The sequence below is a fragment of the Crocodylus siamensis genome, chromosome 9 (genome assembly GCF_052110815.1).
Source record: "Crocodylus siamensis isolate JL-2025a chromosome 9, ASM5211081v1, whole genome shotgun sequence".
Taxonomy (NCBI): domain Eukaryota; kingdom Metazoa; phylum Chordata; order Crocodylia; family Crocodylidae; genus Crocodylus; species Crocodylus siamensis.
Window position 1 is genome coordinate 74,177,356 of NC_143403.1, and position 21,710 is coordinate 74,199,065.

At 43.9% G+C, this 21,710-nt stretch overlaps 1 protein-coding gene across 2 annotated transcripts in view; it reads right to left on the reverse strand.

Moving 5' to 3' along the window:
• The window catches only part of TTC28 (tetratricopeptide repeat domain 28), a 270,751-nt gene that overhangs the window by 247,380 nt on the left and 1,661 nt on the right, over positions 1–21,710 (reverse strand). Inside the window, exon 2 of one of the 2 annotated variants that reach the window (XM_090062067.1) lies at positions 3,558–3,836. In XM_090062067.1, the coding sequence (XP_089918193.1) occupies positions 3,558–3,836 (279 nt within the window). Of the gene's footprint in view, positions 1–2,885; positions 2,928–3,557; positions 3,837–21,710 lie in introns of those variants that run through there. The other variant, XM_090062070.1, reaches the window with a different exon arrangement.

Sequence of the window (21,710 nt, forward strand, 5' to 3'; positions counted from 1 at the left end):
AGCGAAGAGGAAGTTTCCACTAAAACAAAATTCTCCAAAACTGGAAATGTTTTTTGTTTTTGTTTTTTGGCTTGGCTTCAGTTTTGGGGGTTTTTTTAAAGTTTGTTTTCATACCAGCTCTTGTTGGCATATTAGGGCTTCTGCCTTGAGAATGGAAGTAGTTTTCTATATAAACATACCAGTATAAACTACAGTTAAGAATGAACACTAGGAATGTCCTTAAATGGCTCAATTTTGGTTTTGTTTCTCGAGTTGATTAGGACTGTTTACAGGGACATGGCAGTATCTAACATGCTGCCAAGGTGGGCCACAAAAGAATGAGGATTCTTTTCCACTGGTGTTTGTTTAAAGAGAATGATATTTATATCCTAGAAACAAGTTTAAATCAATGTTCAATTGACTGCTTTGTCAAAGAAAAAGTTAAACAAGCAATATAGTTCCAGAAGGGATCGCTGAGAGGTGGGGGCTGGTCATAGTGACCAACTGGCATCATCACTCTGGGAAGAAAGAAAGGAAATAAAAGAGGACCCCAGACAGGCGGTGCACAGGAAGCAGACTCCAGAAGCTCCCACAGCTGCTTTATTTCTTGCTGTAATCTTCTCTCCAAACGGGTACGCATGTCACATTGTAAACAGCACTCAACAGTACAACCTGGATCATCTGTATCCAGGTAGCTCCCATCCACCTAGTTCACAGAAGGCTGCCAAATCAAATACAAGCCACTCAGCTCTTCTTCAGCGGCAACTTCTACTCCAGATGTGCCGTTTCTCTGATCCACTAGAGGTCATCAACAGTCCTGCACAGCTGTTTGATGTGGTTATATGGACACCCCTGGTTTGTTCACAAACCCGCACCTTCACAAGCAGGTACAGAACCCGACCCTGCAAAGTATCTGGATCTGCTGTGTTACTTTACAGAGGTGTCTAGTGAGGCAGGGACAGGCACTACCACACAATACCACCAAGCTTGTCTATAGCTTTTTTTCAGGAAGCAATACCCTTCCCCAGAAAGGCACAGGAAATAGAAATGACCTACCCAAGGTGAGGGAGCAGATCAATGGCATCTCCAGGATTTGGGTAAGTCTCCCACGTTCCAATCCAAAGCCACGGCTACTATGAAACACTGCCTCGCTTGGCTGCAGGAACCTCACATTTTATGCTGCCACAGTTGTAACGAGCTTCCTATTCCCTTCATTGCACAGGTCTATTCCAGGAACTTATTTTAAAGATTTCAGTGTACACTACCTCTGATCGGCATTTATAAATATTCTTAAGGCCCTTTCATAATCATTCATTTAAGCATGCTCTGCTTTAAATCATTACCAGATTTCTAGGAAGCAAAAAAACAAAGCTATGCAAAAGTGTACTTGCTTTTATACTCCATGACTCCCCACATTCAAAGAACTGACAGACCTGGAAACTTGGAGGCACCCGAATAAAATATCACTGTATCTTACATATCACTTGACACGCGCTTTCAAAATCCGCTACAGAATTCAGTAAAAGGAGATGCAAGGCATTGAGGGAAGATACCTAGGTACTTAAGTTTCTACTGCACGTCCCTGCCAAAGCAGGAATCTCTTTGCTAAGGTAAGATGCAGTACATGGTATAAATTACACAAGCCAGTGAGGTAAATAATATGGAGAATACACTAAAGAGCTGAGCAATAAAACCAGTGAGAGAGAGCCACTAGGAGGCACAGACAAGGGGGAAAAGGAGGGCTGAAATAAGATTAAGGATGAGACGAAAAGGCAATAAGGTGGACAGATTCAGGCAGGCTACTCCAAGCAGCAGGGAAGCCTCTTGCATTTACTGCTGTCAGAGCTGCCGTGACAGTTCTCTCCTTCCACGAATCGTGGCTGGACAGACCTGGAGAGCGTCTCCACTAACATTGTTCCAAAGCCATCTCCAGACCTTTTCACCCTGGGGAAGGTTTGTACTTGCCTGTGGGAATCTGGGTTGTCTGCCAGGGATGGCTCCAGGGGCTAAAAGAGGATGTACATTAACATGCAAAATAAAAGGGCAGTTGTCCTACCAAGAAGCAGGGGGTGCGGGGGTAGAGACAGATAACCATCCGGCTCTCCTTCCTGAGTCAAGAATCTAGTTTTAAACATCTGCTGAGGACCTCTTCCCAAGTGTTGTGAGAGGCAGGCTAGAGGCCAGGATCCCAAGAGTACGGGTCTGAGACATGAGCCTCCTACTTGAGGGCAAAGTTGTAAGAAGCCTACTTCCACTGCCCCCAAACTTGCTGAGAAGGTGCAGCTCATGCTTCTGCGGGAGCTAGGACAAAGAGCAGAATACCTCAATTAGTAAGCAGGACATCTCAGGAGCCACGGAAAGAGTAGCGTCACAATCACTAGACCACTTACTGAGTGATGACCCACCCTTGCCTCGAGGAACAACACTGCTTTCTGCCAGGTCTGAGCTTTCACCCCCAGAAGAGGCAGAACTCTCTTCAGTGCACGTCTAGAGAGGTAGTAAAAGAAACTTCTCCTTCCTTCACTTAGATATACATGTCCTCTTCCTGAGACCGAGACTATTTTGTGCAGATTAGGTACTTCAAGGAGTCAGAAAAATTAGCCAACACCATCAGATGAACAAGCTTAAATAAAGAAAGGTCATTTAGAAGGATAAATGTTCAGCTTTAGAAAGAGCACTTTTAAATAAAAGGTTTTGAAAGGAAATATATGGACACTAGACATTTTTATGTCTGCCCCCGGTGCCCACATAGCTTAGGAATTAATTCTGAAGACAAACAAACAAGCAAACATCTCAGTGCTCATGGCCAAAACAGAAGGGATTTTGAAGGTGAGATTCAGCAAAGTCAACAGAGGAAAGATCTCCTGAGACAGAAGATCATTCTCTCAACCATAGTAGAAACCCACCCTCAAAACACCATCAGACACTGCCATTTCTGGGTGTTCCTCTTTTATAGATGAGCATTTGTTTCCAAGATAAGCCTTTTCTATGCTTTACCAGGTCTTAAGAATGCTGGGTCTTCAAAAATTGTCAAAAAGGTATGCCAAAGAATACAACTGTTCTATAAAAAAAAAATGAAAAAGGAGGAAAGAGATCTAAGCAAAGGTCTTTATATTTTTGCATCCCTGATATCTGAACAAGCTACCAGGAATAATCTCCATCCAGCACAGTGTCGTCCCGAGGCTTTCCAAACAGGATACTTCTGGCTACCGCTGAATGTTTATTACTGTCAGCATCAGGAGAGAGGTCTGATCTTCACACTCTATGCATGACATTTGTTTAACGTTCTAAGACCAAAATCTTCAGAAGCATCAGGGAATAAAATCCGTGCCAGGCAGCTCAGGAAAAATGGGCAAAAGTCTGTTTATATAGAAAATAGCTTTAACTCTCAACAGGAAACTCATATAAAGTCAAACAGCTTTTAGCACAGAGAAAGATTTCTTTTCTCCAGAATTCCCAGCAAAAATACACCCTGAGTAGAAAATGATTCGAGACCATCTTCAATAGAATGCAATAATCAAACCTTGAAGTCCTGCAGGCGCTGCTCCTCTCCCCCAGAAGAAAAAAGGCTTTCCTACCTTGGGCCATTTAGGATTGAGAAGTCGTGCTTTGATTGCATCATCGAGTGCCTTGTCATACTGCTGGATTTTCATGTATGCTGCAGATCGGTTACTGTAGAGGATGCAGTTCTGCGGATCGACTCCCAGGGCCTCATTGTACAGCATGATAGCTGTGTGAAAGTCGCCATCATGACAGGCCTGGTTGCTTTGGCGAACCTTCTCAACAAATTCAGCCTTGCTCAACATGGGGCTGTCCGGGCTTCGTCCTCCAAAAGGTTTTGAGCCAAAGAAAGGAATCTGTAGACAGAAAAAGTTATTAACCTCAGGGCCTGACTATTACCCACTTTTTAGTAATTATATATTCAAATGTTAACAGCAGTATAAACTGTGCAATACAAATTAAAACTATCACTACTACAGCAATCTGAAATGAGCACACAATAAAAAGCCCTTTCTCAATTTTTAAAGTTTATTGTTTATTTAATTGATCAGGTTTTAACTTGTTTTTACCAGATGTGGCAAGAAAAAGGCCACAGTAGCCTTTCTGCAGGCAGCATGAGTGGTAAGCAATGTTCTCTGGACTTCCAGAAAACTTAGCTTCCTCCTCCAAGCGCAAGAGCTAAACCCTCCTTGTAACTTGCTGCACTCCACAAGCTCATCCCACTTGTATTTAAATACAACTACACCATGTGACTGATGCTGGCAACAGCAGCCCCTTACACCTTGTTGGATACAGAGGCTGGTCTGTCTTATTGCTTTTGCCCCATGAGCTAGGGCTGGGAGCGGCTTTGATCTTTTGATTCTACCATTTCAAGCACATTTAATCTAGTCACCTCCAAGAGATGAACAGGTGGGAGAAGTGAGCGTAGGAGCAAGGGCATGCGTGGGACTCCGGAAAGCACTGAGTAGCTAGAGGTGACAAAGAGAACAATTACATGCGCCTATCTGAATCTGTGCAAGAACTTACAATATCATGTGTCCAACCTCTCAACATGAATGAGCACATGCCAGCAAAACAGGGACTGGTGCTAAGAGAAATTTAACTAGGGCTGCCCAACAACTCACACCTGGCAACCGCTCCCCTCCCCATTGATTCAGCTGTGAGGCTGCTGCTGGGGTCTCCAGGCTCCTCCCCTGTTCTCCAGCTTCTGCTTCCTGCCCCTACCCCTGAGGCTGAAAGACTTGTGCCACATGCAGCCCTCAGCCATTCAGAAGCTGGACAGTCCTGATCCAGCTGAGGGTGGCCACATGGGGGGAGGCAGAGCACATGTTCACCAGTAAGCAAGTAATCTTGGATGCTTTTTTGAAAAATATGCAAGTCCCCTGGCATGATGAAGGTATGACATGGGAGGGAACAGAAGCAAACCTGCAACAGCCCTGTTCAGAGTCCGTGAGCTGAACACCTCAAGTGCAAAGCAAGCAGGAGTTCCCAACTCCAGACTGACACAGCAATAACTCCCCAAGCACCCTTGTTTTTAAGACACATTCTGAAAGTCATCACTCAAATCACAAGTTCAGAGCAGCTGACAGACCAACCTTGCTAATTATTAACAAGTATAAAATAAAATGAAAGCATAATTTCATCTCTTTACTGTCCCAAAAACTGCAAAACAAAATATCAATCACTTCTCATCCCACAACGCAGTCCACAGCATTTGCCCCCGAGGGAATTTTCAAATCCCATCATTAAAAGAGTAAAGAGAAGCATTTTAGGCTTTGGCAGGTACGTATTAGCAAAACACAGATTAACAAACTCTGGTATGGACATGGATGGATTATTTTCTGTATAGTAGCATTAGCTGCATTTAATCGAAATACTGACTGCCTGGGGCTGCCACTATGGAGACAGATCCAAAGTCACAGAACAGCAGGTACAAGACCATGGGAATACTTGGTTTCCTGCCACCACCCTTAATTCACCCTCAGCAGACTTTGGTTTATTTTGATTTTTTTTTTTTTTTTTTTTAATAATTCATAGTTTGTCCTGAAATCTTGTTTTGCCTGGGACAAAATTAGGTGATAGAATCCGATCTGCTTTTTACTGAGGTCCAAATCATCACTAACACCAAAATAAATCCGTGGGGAAACTGAACACGTCTACTAACGAGGGTTTGCATACAGACAGGACTCCCAAAGCAAGCAACTCTTTCTGGAAGGCCTCATCAAGGGAGACTCTGAAGCAACAGAATTCAGATGAATGGCAGCGGCTGTGTTTTCGCAGCAGGTATTGCCTGTTAGCCAATAACCCAACCCCCCAGGACAGGAAAGCAGCACTGGACTGAATTTTAAGACAAAAAACATGACAAAGTCACACACATTGTGAAAGACAACCACCCATCACTTGCAGAGCGAAGAAGTCCTCACATGAGACTAAGAGCTGCTTTACAGGTTGGACTTAACCGGGAGGGCGGCTGAGGACAGGCACGGCACTCCAACCTCCAAGTACCATACTAGGCTGCACATTTAGCCGTGTGCCCAAACGGGAACCTTCCTCCCCCAGGCTGCAATTCAACAGTTAACTAACCCCAAAACAGCAGCAGTTACCTCCTCTGCCATCCATAGGGCACTACACTCATTTCCCCAGCCAGGGAAGCATTCCTGTATGGGGATACTGTAAACCCCAGTGAGCAGATCTCAATTTCATCAAAGCCCTGAACATCACTTGGGACTGGACCCTTGCACAACTAAGAAAATTGTCAGGATTGCTATTCCCACACCTGACAGAAGCCTACCAATTCCACAAACAGCTCTTAAAACACCCTCTTCACCGGACCGTATTCCTTGACATGGAAGCTTTCTTGAGCCCATAGAGCAGCTTCTGTCTGAAATACCTACCAGCAGTTCCTTTCCAAGTTCTTTAAACAGTGCTCACTTCCCATGCCCTGCAGATCCAGACGCAGGGAACCCTCCCACTCAACCCACACTGAATGAAGAGAACTTTGACTGGGATAATTGCTACCAGCTGAGTAGAAGGGCTGCAGCTTGCCATTAGAGAATACCACATGCAGCAGCTCTGGAAAAAGGAAGTAAGACCAATATTACTGCTGAAAACCTTTGTACTGTTAGCAAAACACGAAATAAGCAGACTCAGAGACCTGGAGAAATGGTTGAAGACCCAAAATCCAATCTAGATTTTACTTCTTGTATTTGTCTGAACATCAGTCTAATTTTTACAGTAGTTTCTCTTCCAAAACCACTGAGTCACTGTTGCCTTTCCTAAAAATTGATGTCACCAGCTTATAGCTCCCAAATAATCTAAAACTCTTGTTGTATTAGCCTTCAAGCCTAACTGCTCTCAGGTATTGAAGATAAGCAGAAAACAAAAATCCCATGCTGAAATAATGGCAATGACATACAAAACTACATAACTTCAAGACTGCTCCAAAACTCAAGATCTATGTGCCTTGTAGAATGGCAGAAGGGCTATCTTATTGCTGAAGCATATGACTAGGAAGGAGACCCAAGTCCAACTCTAACAAATTAAGTAATAAAGGAGATATTCTATAAAGCGGTATACTGCTCAGCTACATACCTCGCAAGAGTGCTGAAAGGCATAATATTTAGAAAGAGCTTTGATCCCTCAGTGGAAAGCAGCAAAGTATAATAGGCCTAGTATGAGGAATCATTATGAAGCATTAGCAGAGCACTCCCTATAAATATCTGTTCAGACAGAGCTCGACTTTTTCTGAGACAGAACAGAAGGGAAAGTGGGTTTAGAAGCCAAGACATGGGCTCTGTTCCTAGATCTATCATTAACTCTGGAAGACTGGGCAGGTCACTCATCTTCAACAGGTCTCAGTGCCTGGGCCTGCATTCAATAGCTTTCTCCACATTGCTCACCATGCCGCTACCACCAGTGCAGTTACAGGATGTTTGAAAACTAAGAAAGCTACCACAGGCAGGCCACCAAGTTCCAGTAAGTCCATCCAAGAGGGTGGCTAAAATGCTGGCAGCCTGTCTATACTAGCATCTCCAGCTGTGACACCTCACCAAGAGACAGCACAACCCAGAACTATTTTAAGAAAGCTACAGTAGAGAAAAAAGAGTTTCCCCATGGGGAAAAAAGAGTTACCCCATGAGTCAGGAATGGGGCTGATGCTCTAATAAATACTTCGCTGGAAGAAGTCTTCTTGGTCTCTAATTTTCACCATCTTTGATCCCAGAGAAAGCAGAATACAAGTTCTGTATAGTCTCTACTTGTTCTCCCTTTTACATTAATAGAAAGCACCATATGGGCAGTAAGACATAATGCCTCTATTAGTAGCATTATAGCTACTAACGTACACAGATCTGTACCATACAAATTTCAATCTGGAGATCTGTGGCAGCACAACCCCATCAATATATCCATATTAGACCTACCTTCAGGTCTAAGTCAAATGTTCCTCTTTGTAGCTGTATTGGACAAGTCTTCCACCATTCTGTGTGCCCTGTAAGATCCCACGTTGTCCCCATTATGTGGTTTGTTACTAATGCAGATCTTAATACCTATGCCTCACTGTTTGCTGGAAAATGTCATTCATCAGGTCATGCAGAATTTGGTTGGGGTTGGATGTGGTACTGGTGGGACTAAGCATAAGACCCAAACCTCCTCATTATCTGCATCCACAAAAGAAGAACTTGTGATATGTATGTGCAGCACTCTGTTTTAACCTTAAGCCAAGGTCCTGCAACTGGTCCCAAGTCGTGGACTCAAACCCACAGACAGACCTACTGACTTCAGTGGGGCTCTGTGCCTGGATCTGTTACAAGAGAGAAGTGTGAATACTGTGCATATACAGCTAAGACATGTTTCCCGATTTCTGGGGCTAACATCAGTACCATCCCGATGCATGCAGCATTCATGCCTTTTGCTCTTAATAAGTTCCCATCCTTCATACGAGTCCAGACTTAGAAATAGCACCTGGCCATAGTGACAAACAGCAGGTGAGGAAGTGAATGAAGTGCTGCTCTGAAAGACAGAAGTGCAACTGCCCTGCAGTTCTACCTGAAGCGACTGCTTAGCCAACCACAGTTGAAATGCATTTAGCCAAAGGATTTTTAAGGTCCTCCTCAGAACCAGCCTAGCCATGACTGTTGAAACAGATTGTTCCCCTTACTACTATTACACTCACCAGCTGTTAATCACGGCTCTATATCTGGCAGCCACCCGATAAAGAAAAAAGGGTGCTTTCCGTGTGCTCTATGGAAGGACTGTCCAGCTTCTAAGCGGCTGGGCACCACGGCCCCCCAGCCACATCCTGCGGACCTGCAGCAGCGTCATGGGATGCATGCCATGGAACCGCATGCAGTACCACATGGCCCCACTCCCGCTGCATCACAGTATCCTCTGCTCATCAGACCACCCATCCCATCCAGCCCCAGGGGTGAGGGCAGGCAGGGGAAGCCAGAGGAGGGATGGAAAGCCTGGGGGCTTGAACAGCAGCAACTGGAGAGCAAAGGGGAGAGCAGCACCTCAACTGGGAGCTCAGAGGCTGCAAGTGGCTTGTGGGCCACTGGTTGTATAGCCCTGCTCTATGGGATAAAGTAACTCTTAAATTGTACCCAGAATGGCAGTACTCTAAAGGGAGCACACAGCCTTCTCATGCCTTTCATCTGCTATCCTGTCTTACCCATTGCTCTGCCCTGCATAAATCCCTAACTCTGCAAAACAAAAGGAAAAAATACACTAAGAATACAAATGTTACTTCAATTCCCCAGATCTGATTAATCCTGCAAGGACACAAGTGACTCTCCCCAGCACGCACAAGTCCTCCTGGTCTGCAGAGCGAGGAGAGCCTTACTCATATTAACAAGCCACTCGATGCTTCCTTTATGGTGGTCAAACATGTCCCATTACAATCTCTGTTTGCCAGAGTCTCAGTTTAACAAGACCTTTAGTCCAGCAGGACTTGCCTCCTCCGCCTTCCCATGTCAGTTCATTCAGCTGGTCTCCCAGACAAAGAGACTTCTCTCAAGCCCTTCATCTGGCAGTCTCTGCCCTTTGCTCAATAGGTTCTCTCCTCTCTGTGAAGAGAGGGAAGTTCGTCCAATATTCGTCAAGGAGGGTAAGTCTGATAAAGACATGAGCTGCTGTCTTTCCTGCTCCAGTACACAGATCCTCAGGTCTAGCATATACAAAATGTGTCAGCCACTGCAGCTGGTGTATCAGACATCTCTCCCTCACCCTCCTCCCTTCACTTTACAATTCTCCATTTCCCTTTCCCCAGGCTTGTAACCTGCTGAGCTTTCCTTTAAAATCTGGCAAGTAAACTTAGCCCTAGTGCTGTGCTCATTTGTTCAGTCATGAGCATGCATGCCAGGCCAAACTGGGAGCTACAAGATGAACCAATATGGCATTCAAGCATTAGCAGGCTGTGTATCCCTGGAATGCTTCATATGTTTTTGAAGATCCCAAAAAACAGGACATCACCACTCCTATAAACAAACACTGTACTCAGCTAAAAAAAAAAGGGTTTTTTAAGCAATGAAATGCAGGGAAGTTACAAGTGAACACAGGACCACTCAGGGCGGATGTTCTGCAGGATATTTCCTAGATTTAGTCTGTAACTGGAGCTGCCCCTAAATATAAAGCTTTCAAGAGTAAAAGTTCCAAGTATGACGTAATCAACGTTTCTTCCTGCTTTTCTTTGTTGGGGGACAAGAAAGGAGATGGCAACAGCATTCCTTCAGCTCAAACTTGACCCTTCAGTGCTGCAAGAAATAACATTTTTTAAAACGGAACATGTTTTAATGGATTAATAGTATTACAAGTTCCTCTGACACAGATTTTCCTGGATCAAGAGCCTGGCTGTCATTAGGGAAAACAACTTCACTTTCTTGGAAATCTATCCAAGACGTGGGAAAATGGCTGGAGCATCAAAAATCTCTCTCCATGGGACAATATTTAGGATACTTAGGATAGCTAAAATGCTATCAGAAACAAACTTTTCTTTTTTCTGTTAATCAATAATTGTTGCTTGGTGTCACAATATGGTTCACAATTGCCAGTTAGCACAAGATCCCAACACTTTGAGTATCTGCACCATAGACCAAGCACAGTTTTTGACCATCAGAAAATGGCATGCTTGTGCAATACAACTTTAGATTTATCGGCATGAACTTTTGCTGCTTCAATCAAGTTTATAAAAAGAGAATTTATTCTGAAATCACGCTTTCTCCCACAGACAGCAATAACCCAAATAACTCATAGTTGTCCCATGGTATTTTATGCAACAAAGTGAGTTCCCCCAAATACCCGTAAATTTGCGTGTGGCCAGAAACCTCAGGTTATGGTCAACATGCCTCACCTCAAAAGGTAACAGAAGATGGACATGGAGCTGCACAAACAAATCAGTCCCGACAAACTGATGGATGCTGAACAGCACGACAGACTGGCAAGCCTGGACAAAGCTAAGAACAGACAGGAGGAGCTGGATTTGTGGATGTGTTCTGGGAGGAAGCTGGGGCTGTTGGGAGCCAGGGAAGTAATAGCTGGCTTGAACTTGAGCTGCTTGCGAGGGATTTATGAAAACCTCTGGGTTTATGGGAGGAGCCCTCTGACTGCTGGGCGAGGCAAAGACCCAAACGCCAGCACTGGACTCTCAACCTCCTGCTGTCATCTTCCCCGAGTAAAGAAAGAGCTGGTGGAGAAGCAGCTCCTTGGGCATCACGCACCACACCTGCTGCTTACTCCCTATGCCCCACTAGAACGCAAATGTCTCTATTGGTTTGCCCAACTCGTGAGCAGCATGTAAAGCATGTGATGTTGGGCAGCCATGGCAATTGCTGTATTATATTAGTCTTATTCTGAGAGCCAAACAAGACGCACCTTGATGCCCATCCTGCTGGGGTCGTCTGATCCCAGCAGTCTTTCCTGACCAAGTGCAGGGGGCTGGATACGATGCTGGCAGACACAGACTCAAGGATGTGTAAGGTCCCATCTAGTCCCTAGCAGCTACAAAACCAACCTGCAGGCAGCCTTGCATTTCTCATATTCCAGCTCTCTCCTGATTGTACAACATGTAGCAGTTTTCTGGAAGCTGCCAGAAAAAAAATGGAGTACTAGACTTGGAGTGGTTAAGAGTCCACATCTTAGTTTCAAAATCCAAACCACTTTTTCAGCAAGACTTATTCTATAAAGGCACAGACCAATGTATGTAACATTTTAATAAGAAATGGGATATGTGTAATTACCAAGAAAAATCACGGAGGAGCTAGCCCTAAAAACCCCCCCTATAATTCATCTGCTAACTTCAGTACAAATATATTGTGCTTTATACAATAAAGATATCCTGTATGAAGCCAAGAATTTCATACAAATGTACTATGCAATTTACAGCCAGAAGCCTGTAATGTTCTTATAAATTGGCTGTTTTCTCCCCACCCGCAGCCCCCATCAGGAGCACCTATGGACATGAACAATAACAGATCTAAGACCATCAGAAAATGTATGGCCGTGAAGTTCTGCATGACAAGCTTCTGCAAAAACTAAAACTCCCTGGTAAGGATTTAAGAATGAACACCAAGTGAAATGACTTATAGCAGCAGTTCACAACCTGTGGTACAGGTGCCACCAGTGATACACAGACAACCTGACAGTGGTAAGCGTTAAACAGATTTACTGCAATTACTTTATCTGACTAAAGTTTGCTGTTGGTACTTAAGGTTGTGTCGTTTTAAACTGGTGGTGCACATGTGTCAGAGTTTGGAAATCACTGACTTACAGGAAGAAACCATAGGCATGATCTCAAAGTCAGTGCTTACAACTCCAATACAGGAAACAAAGCAACCAGCTATGTGCATTTCCAATGTGTAAAACTAGAGAAGCAGTGAAAACTGAACAGTGTCAGTCTCAACAGGACTGTAGTCCATTGTGGCACCATACCACTGGACAAGTGAGCTGCAGTGAGGCAAGGCTAGTGAGCTGATACGTTACCACCTGACCTCCTACATAAAAGTCATTTGACTAGACCAGTGATTTTCAGCATGGAAGTGACAATTTGGGGTTTGGATGCCACCTGGAAGAGCATGTAAGAATTGTTATCCTTGGTCAGACCTGGGGTTTACCGAGCATACTACGCTGTCTCCAACAATAGCCAGTGCCTGCTACGTCAGAGAAAGATGCAACAGTCCTACCACGGACAAGTGTGAGATAATCTGCTCCTCAAAGGAGGTCTCACTGTGGTTTCTGACAAAGAGGGTTCACCTTAAAATCTGAAACAGGAGGGTCACTGTACCACCAAGAAGCACGATCATCCATTGTAACAACTTGGAAGATTCTTAAAATCCATTTAAATGCCTGATCCCTTTTAAAATCTTACTAAATTCTTGGCCTCAACTGCCCTCTGTAAAAAGTGCCTCTAAAACTGGGTGACTTTGGTTATTTAATTATAATTTTGCAATGCCCATGTAACTTACTTACCCAAGTAAGAAGATTTGGCAATCCAGTTCAGGTGTCTGTCAGAGCTGAAATTCATAGCAACAATTCAAAACTCAGGGATCAGATCAGCGCAACAGAATGCAGCGCTTGATAGAAAATTATAAATTTCCTCTTTCATAAAATCTAGATAGCGTCCTCTGCCTCTAGGACCAGCTTAGAGCCGGCCTTCAGAACCTGAACACCTACACCTTGGATTTCACTTGAGCCATCACCACATCATACCTAATGCTACAAATTCTGGGTGATTTATAGTCTGCTACTCTAGACCCACAGTCCAGCTCCTTCTTACAGCCAGCCCAGGTCACTGATGCCTTTTGTTCCATCACTTGTGTGCACACAACCATCAAGTGACAGTCCTCTGGTGGTAAACAGAGAACTTTTTGCCAGACCTAGTTTGATCCTCACACCTTTAGAAAATACTCCTTAACATTCATGATTTTAAACCTATTCTTTCTTCTCAAAAGCCACTTTAGGGCTTTTTGTTTGTTTGTTCAAGATGAGAAAGATGAGACAAATTGTCACAGTGTAAAGCAGCAAATGCATATAGAAGGATTTCAAGTTTTAAAGAGCACAAAACTAGCTTTCTTTAAGAAATCCATTAAAATGAAAGCGTTGCTGACCTAACCCACTGCAATAAGATCCACTCTTCAGGACTTAATCCATTCTAGCTCATTAAATGCAGCCAATTTCCACCCTGGGTTAGGAGGGCAAACCTACCTAATTTGTAGTCTGGAATAAAATTCAGTAACAGCTAATCAAGTAGGCCCAGGAATGAACAGGGAAGGACAAGGAGAATAAAAGCCACTGGACTTGAGCCTCAGCAGAAAGCCTGCACGTATTCTCCAGAGATGACTGCGCTTAAGTAATGGTGCAGCCTATGCACAGAGGACCAAGGACATAAAACCACTGCTACCACCGGGATGCCCGATTCCTGGGACCTGGCCATAGTGCACCCTGCCTTTACTCTGACACTGGCCATTTTGTTAATAAAACAAAAATAGTCAACCTGCTAATACGATGCAGATACTGCAAGGGGCATACACGTCGAATAAAATACTTCTGTTTCTCTCACATCAGAAAGCATCCATCCTCTGAACGGAGGACCACGGTTCTGCACTTTGTTACCAGCTCAGCCTGCTGGTTTATGTCAGGGGAACCAGAGGAACACTTGGGGTTAACACAGCTCCCATTCCATCACCTCCTGGACCACCAAAAAGTGACCACGGCTCACAGACACCAGACCTGGGGAATTCCTCACCAACTGCAGCAACATCAAAAAGACCTCCAGAGACATCCAAAAGAGTGGCACTTTCATTTGGAAACGACTGCTGGTTAGTGTAAAAACCGTCTCCAGCAACAGGGAGCTCTGCCCAGCTGTAAAACTAGATTTCAGTCGAAGCTTAATGGGAACGCTCTCAGGATGCCATCTTCAGCTTTGCACAATTTACAGCATATGGCACTTTCATCTTCATCACCTCCATCTAATGACAACAAGCAGGTCAGACGCTTTCAGTACTGTGGGGAGAATCTGCTTGGGAGCATCCTTATTAACCTGTTATCGAGTTGCTCAACACTGCAAACTGCCAACCCTCAGCTGAGGAAACATGGACACTGCAGACTTCATCAAGCAAAACCTCGGGGAGTTCAAGACATTCAGAAATCAAAATATAAACCATACCCACAATAGTACCTACTGTGAGGGAAACGAGTATCAGCAGGCAGATTTTACAGACACAGAATTGAGGCACAAAGTTGCTGCTTTCCCCCAAGAGGGGGGAGAGTGTCACTAACACAATTAGGAAGGGAATCCAGACAGCCCAATTCTCAGTCCATATAACATGAGCTCTGCATTAAAAACCTCACAAAGCTAACAATAAAATTGCAGCAAAAAACTGGAATTGTGCTAAAGGAACTGACAATGGTAATTTCTGGTGTCTGTTATAATTTAATGCCTGGTGTCAGAAGAGGCAGGCAAGGTTCTTTGGGTAGATGCGATATCGTTGATCAGACCAACAGCATAGTTGGGAAATAGTTTTTTTGCAAGCTTCCAGGGGCAATCATCCTTCTTCAGGCATCGGGAGTCAGAACAAAACACTGACGGCAGCAGAATGTCATTTCACATGCAAAACAACCACAGAAAAAAGCGTAGCCATTCTGGCACCCAAACCATGAGTATGAGGGCATTATTACAACCATGAGAGGTACTGCACCAATGCAGAGCAAGCATTCGTTACATGGCCATTCTGTTTCTTCTATTTGCAGCTAGCAGTCTTTGCAGTGATTACAGGGGAAGACGGTGGCATCCCCTATATTTACACTGCCCACCACTTCTCATCAGAGAGGATTCTTGCAGCTGCCAGAACTTCTGTCTCTCTCATGCCTATAACAAGCCTTTGGTATCTGGCAGGGGAACCCACCGCTTCCCCTTTTCACCTGTATTCCTTAGGAGAATTATGACCACAAACATGAAATTAGTGAAAAAAACATGCCATAGCCAAAGTAGCGGCTGCCAGAACAAACATGGCTGGAGTGGCAATGCGAAATTAAGCTGGGGCACAAAATAGGGGAGCAGCAACCTGCAGTAAGTCCAGAGCAGATGGTGGGGGGTGGCTCAGGCTCCCCACAGTCTCCTCTGAACCGTGCACTGCATGCCAGCCACCAGTTCTCCCTTCCCCAGGCAACAGCTGGGCAGAAGCTCACACAACTTCCAACCGGTTTAATTTGGTAAGTACTTGAGCCTTCCTTCAGGAAAACCAGGTCTCTGTCTGCAGAAATCCTGAAGATTCAGGCTCTGACCCCAATTAAAGAGTCACTGTGACTACTAATCACACGTGATGTGATCTGCTTTCATCCTTCTATTTTTTTTTAAGTTACAAACACATTACGTTAGAAGAATGTTTAGCTTCCAAAGTCAAGCACTGTAAAGTTGGGATTTTACGCAGACTGAACATGCGACGATTAAAATAAACCAAAGTGTGCTGAAAGTCAGACTTTTATGCTTGTAAGAGGAGCATACTGTCTTCAAAAGCTTCAAACAGGAAACAGATTCTCATAAAATCCGCAGCATGAATGGCAAGATATAATGTAATTGGTCAAAAAGCAGATGAGAAGGGAAACAACATGGTACAGGATCCAGGTAATAACTTTAATAACTGAATCACTTGCCTGAAGAGCCCACCAGCAGTCTCACGCACAGTTGTACTGGAGTCCATCTCACACACGCACCCCACACACACGCCCTATGAAGACTGAGTCTTTGTGACAAGTCCATCATTAAACTGAAAGACTGTCAAACCCCCCTTTTAAACCCCTGATAATGTTCACAAAAGAGAACTTAATACCTTAAGTATATCATGTAGGATTTGCATATCTAGTGAAACAGTCCAGGGATATTGACTGAAATATTACAAAAAATGAAAGGAAAAAGCCATACAGGGAAAAGTAGCATTCCAGGTTATTGAAAAACAGAACAGTGACATTTACTCACTCTAAATATAGGTTACCAAAACTCAAACATATAATTGAGTTTCACTCTCTGAAGAATAACTCCACGACATTTCAAATTTTGCAGTTCTCACCAAACTGCACTAGATTTGCCCAACAATGTCTTCATTTTTCCACCTCGGCTGGAAAGTTCTCCTGTTATAAAAGCCTCGTGTTTTCCGGTTCCAGATTCTGGAGCGTTAACGTGTTTTAAAAGAAAGTGCCTAGGATGAGAGCCCAAGAATAAACAAAGACTCTCGAGTCCCTCCCCATAACCTCCACGCTCCTTGCGGCCAACACTTTATTTATGGCTAGTGCTGCATTTTGGAGCAGATGCCAAGTCTTGCCAAGCCACACGCATCCCTTCCCCTACCCGAATAGGATTTCTGCAGAAACAGCAGCTGAAAAGCCTTTGGAAGTGCAAGATCCCAGTTCTGCTGCCCAACCTGCTGCAGAACCTGCTCAAGTGCACACCAATAGTCACTTTAATCTGAACTGCTTCTGATCAAACACTTACAAAATATACAGAGAGCACATGAGCACAGTCCAAAAGAATCATCTCCGTTATCTGCAACAGCATAAACTATCCACAAGTAAAAGGATTCCATTAGTTGCAGCCCCAGCTAACAGCCCAAATTACTCCTTCCCCTGTGACTGCAAGGACCGGGGAGGAAGACGACGCAGTTACAGGGCAGACCTCACTGACCATGCAGGTCTGAAACCATTCAGCTTATTTTTCTCATCTGGAAGACGCCCAGTATGCACCTGCCACTTAAACTGGTCCACACAATTCTTGATGCCCTCCCCAAAGAGATAAGCTGCTGAAGCAATACATGGTTTAACAGAACAAGCATTAAGAAAGACCTATCCATCTCTGTTAGTCCTGAGCACTTGCATGACCTGTACTGAACTTCAACCAGAGCATTTATGTTGTGGCCATTATAAACGTCTCTCTCCCCGCAACAGAAAATCTACTACTTGTTCAGTTTGACTATGGGGCATCCACAGGATTTATATTTCCTGTAAAAATAAAGTTTTATCTGGAAAAAAAAAAAAAAAACACACCAGGGCAAAAAAGAGAGGCTTCCCTAAAAGAACAGGACAGTGTTTCAAAAAAAGTGCAAAAATATCTGAAAATTACCATTTTTCCTGTCTTGAGAATTGCAGGCACAAGATCCTCAGACCTAGAAGAAACAACAAGCTCCATGCAAGTTTATTCCCTGATGCACAGGATCTGGAGGTAGGAGTACTTATATAAGACAGGAGGGATTTTTAGATGCTCATGGCAATCTATTTTTACATCTAAAATGTGAACTATAATTTACCTAAAAATATAAATAACCTAAATCAGAGGGAAAATACCTAAATTTGGAGATCCTACCCATAAATTACAGGCCTGTGTTACTTTGGAAGAAGGCATTCTGAAACTGGGAGTTTATATTGAAAATCTCATTTAACAATGAAGAGGTTTTCTTTTTCCATAATTGATTTTAAAAAGTTAAATCAAACAGATCAGTTCCGTGTTCTAAGGTTGAGACATACGCAGCAAATTATAGAAAAAAAAAACTTTACTCGACTTGTAGTAGATATCATCTCTACTATGAGTCCTGATTGTCTTTTCCTCTAGACCAATACAGCTACAACCAGAATACCCAACACATGGAAAGTATTGAATTTTAGCAGATCTTTTTTAATGAAATCTTCATATTTTCCCAAGCAGAAAGTGACTGTGACCACCTGAAACCTGAGACTCCACTCCTGCTGCTGTTTCAAGGTAATTTGCATCATCACAGATCCTCACAGGAGGTGAGAGACTTCATACCAGCTATGAACCGACTGCCCAGAGGAGTTTTCCATCTATTGACTCCTCTGTGAAATCCTATGAAATATGAACTTTCATTTCTATCCAGAACTTTTACAGTCTTTTCTCCAATGCCTGATGAAGGGTGTTTGTGCCTGAAAACTTGCAATTAAATAATTTTTTTGTAAAAATCTTGTTGGTCTAATAAAAGATAACATCTCTACTATGAGTCCCGATTGCCTTTTACTTGACTTTGTACACTTAATGTTTTTTCTAATTGCTCTTCACAACACATTTCAATCAGACAACTTTTAACAACCAAGACAGTTATTTTAAATGGAAGTTACTAAGTTGTGCATAATCACCCAGTGTTCTTCAAACTAATTCTTCTTCTCCCATTCTTCAGAATGTCGCTCCTCCTTTGTCACTACTTTGGATTGGAAGCTCCTTAGAGCAGGGTATCTTATTACAAGTCCGCACAGTACCTCACTCAATGGGGCCCACAATTCTGGAGATTCTGAACAGTAGAAATGGCTAAGCTTTCGTTTTCATAGAGTGAGCAAAACATCAACCACCACATTAGTGTACTGCATGTTATTCTGTATCCTGCATTTCGCTTTTTACTGCTAATAAATTACAAGCACAAGGTTGGTATGTGTAAGACTATACTTCAGCTCCTAAAGGGAATTTTCTCATTGCCCAGCTTTCTACATATCACATAGATTTCATAGAAATCATTTAGAAATGCAAAAGGAACGGGGATATTTAAGATTGCAAATCCCAAAACACAAGAAACTCTTCCAAAGATTGCTTGTGGCTCTTCATATACAATGTTAATTTTTCAATAGTATATGATAAATATGTCTTTTCTAACACAATGCATGACTCAATACATACAGCTCGGGGCTTCTATATTCCTGTGACTTCTTAAAACTGACTGCTCATGTGGCTCCTCAGCCAATCAGGATGGACTGTGACAGGATTAGGTTATTAACCTCCCAATGTACAATGATCCGACACGTCAAATTCAACAGCAATTTACACACAACCATTTCGCTGCTTAAAATCGAGTTAACAATAAAGATTTGGGTGATGTAACACAACATTCAGAGAATTTGCTTTTAGTAAAATAGCACATATTTTAGCAAAATATTTTAGTCCCCAAAAGAAAACCAATTGAAAATGAACAAACCTGAGCTCTGTAAAAAAAAAGTACTCGACAGGCTCGAGTCCTAGCGCGAGCTCTGAAAAGGTGCAGGACACTGCCATCTCCCACAGCTCCCTACAGTGCGGGGCTCAGGTGTTAGGCTCTGTTTTATCACTAACCCGCGTCAAGATGAGGATGTTCCACTAAAAAGGGCCCCTTGTTCTAGGGCAAAGATCGTTTCCTACAAACATGTATACGCTATAAATCCCCTGCTCACTTGCACTCTTCATGAACCACCGTGAAGTGAACAGAAAGCCAGTTCTACACAGCTCTCAGAGCATCAACAGGACTCACAGCCTTGCTGTGTACAGTTCAAATTTCATGCTTTACAGCTTGAGACAACTGCCTTTTGGGGGGTCAGGAAGGATTTTTTTCCTGATGCAAAACTGGCTACAAAAAAACATCTGGGGACAAGAAACCAGTGCTCTGAGATAGCACAGAATCCTATTTCTCAGGTTCCAGGCCTAATGCGTCTTCATAGTTTCAGAGTTGGTCGGACTGGAAGGGACCTGGGCAGACCATCAAGTCCGATCCCCTTCCATGGGCAGGAAAGAACGCTGGGGTCAGACGACCCCAGCAAGGTGTTCATCTAACCTCCTTTTGTAGACCCCCAGGGTAGAAGCCAGCACCACGTCCCTTGGAAGCTGGTTCCAGATCCTAGCCGCCCTGACCATGAAGTAGCGCCTCCTGATGTCTAGCCTGAATCTACTCTCAGTCAACCTGTGGCCATTATTCTTTGTTACTCCCGGTCGTGCTCGGGGGAACAGGGACTCTCCCATTGCCTGCTGGTCCCCCTTAGCAAGTTTGTAGACAGCCACCAGATCCCCTCCCAGCCTTCTCTTGCGGAGGCCAAACAGGTTCAGGTCCCGTCGCCTATCCTTTCAGGGCCTGCCCTGCTGCCCCTGACCACACGAGTGGCCTTCTCGGCACCCTCTCCATGCTGTCCACTTCCCTCCTGAAGTGCGGCGCCCAGAACTGGCAAGGTATGGTTGGCCTGCCTGACCACGTCCCCACACTGCCGGCCCATGTTCATCTTGGCATCAATGATTCAATGATGACGCCAAGATCCTTTTCTGCCTCTGCATTGACAAGAAGGGAGTTCCCCAGCCTGTAGGTATGGTGCTGGTTCTTCCTCCCCAGGTGCAGCACCCTGCACTTGTCAGTGTTGAATCCCATCCTGTTCTCATCTGCCCACCCCTGTAACCTGTCCACATCTAGTTGCAGCCTGCCCCTCTCCTCTAGTGTGCCCACTTCTCCTCACATCTTAGTGTCATCTTAGTGTCTCGCTTGCATGCTCCCAGTCCAACAATCAACATATTCAGATTTCAGCGCCCCCCCCTCCATTTTGCTCTGAAGCAAAGAACGAGGGTTGTCAGGCCAAACCCCACTTACGCAGTTCCCTTCTACTGTGGGGAACTCGAGCACTGGTAACATTTTGGTCTCCTCTGTTCCCTGCCTTTGCCATTAACCCATCTGATGTCCCGAGGACCATGTGGCTTCTGCCTAACCCAAGACAAGCAGATGCCATACAGATGCGACCAGGTGCAACGTAGTGACCTGTGAGATGCCATGTCAGAGCATTAATCTAATGGTACCTTCCAGTCTTAAACGCTATAAAAAAAAAAGTCTAAAAAAACCGAAACTTTTCACACTCAGCGTGCTAGTTCAAGGGACAGAAGGGTTCTGCTTTGCACAGAACTCTCTTCAGCACCAACAACAGTAGAATAAGTAAAATCTGTTTGCAAGATAGAATATGACAACACGGTAGGGAAAATATTACCCTAGTGCTCAAAGCATCGTAAACAGTGGAATATAAAATACAAAAAGTCCTGTTCAGTGTCCTTTTAATTAAAAGTTAACACTAAATGAAAACAAATGTCAAGATTCCCTCAATACTTAAGAACTTTATTTTTTACTTAAAAGCACTAGAATACATTTCTGTTTAAAATTAAAAGCTCAGCAGGCACAACCGTTTGTACCAAAGATGCCTGCCTACTCCGGGGATGGACACAGCACATGTACTTAAAACAGACCAACCCTGATATGCCAACAGATGCAGTCAGTCGGCAGGTAGAAAACGCACACGACTGTACTTAGTTCTGTGCACGCAGAACGCTTCCACTATAAGAACAGCTGAAATTCAGCAAGCACATACTGGAACATTAGGGCACAGAAGTCAAAACTACAGTGCACATGTCTGGCTTGCACAGGGGATTTACAAAGCCCCCAAAACAACCCAGATCTAAGCTTTTTTTTTTA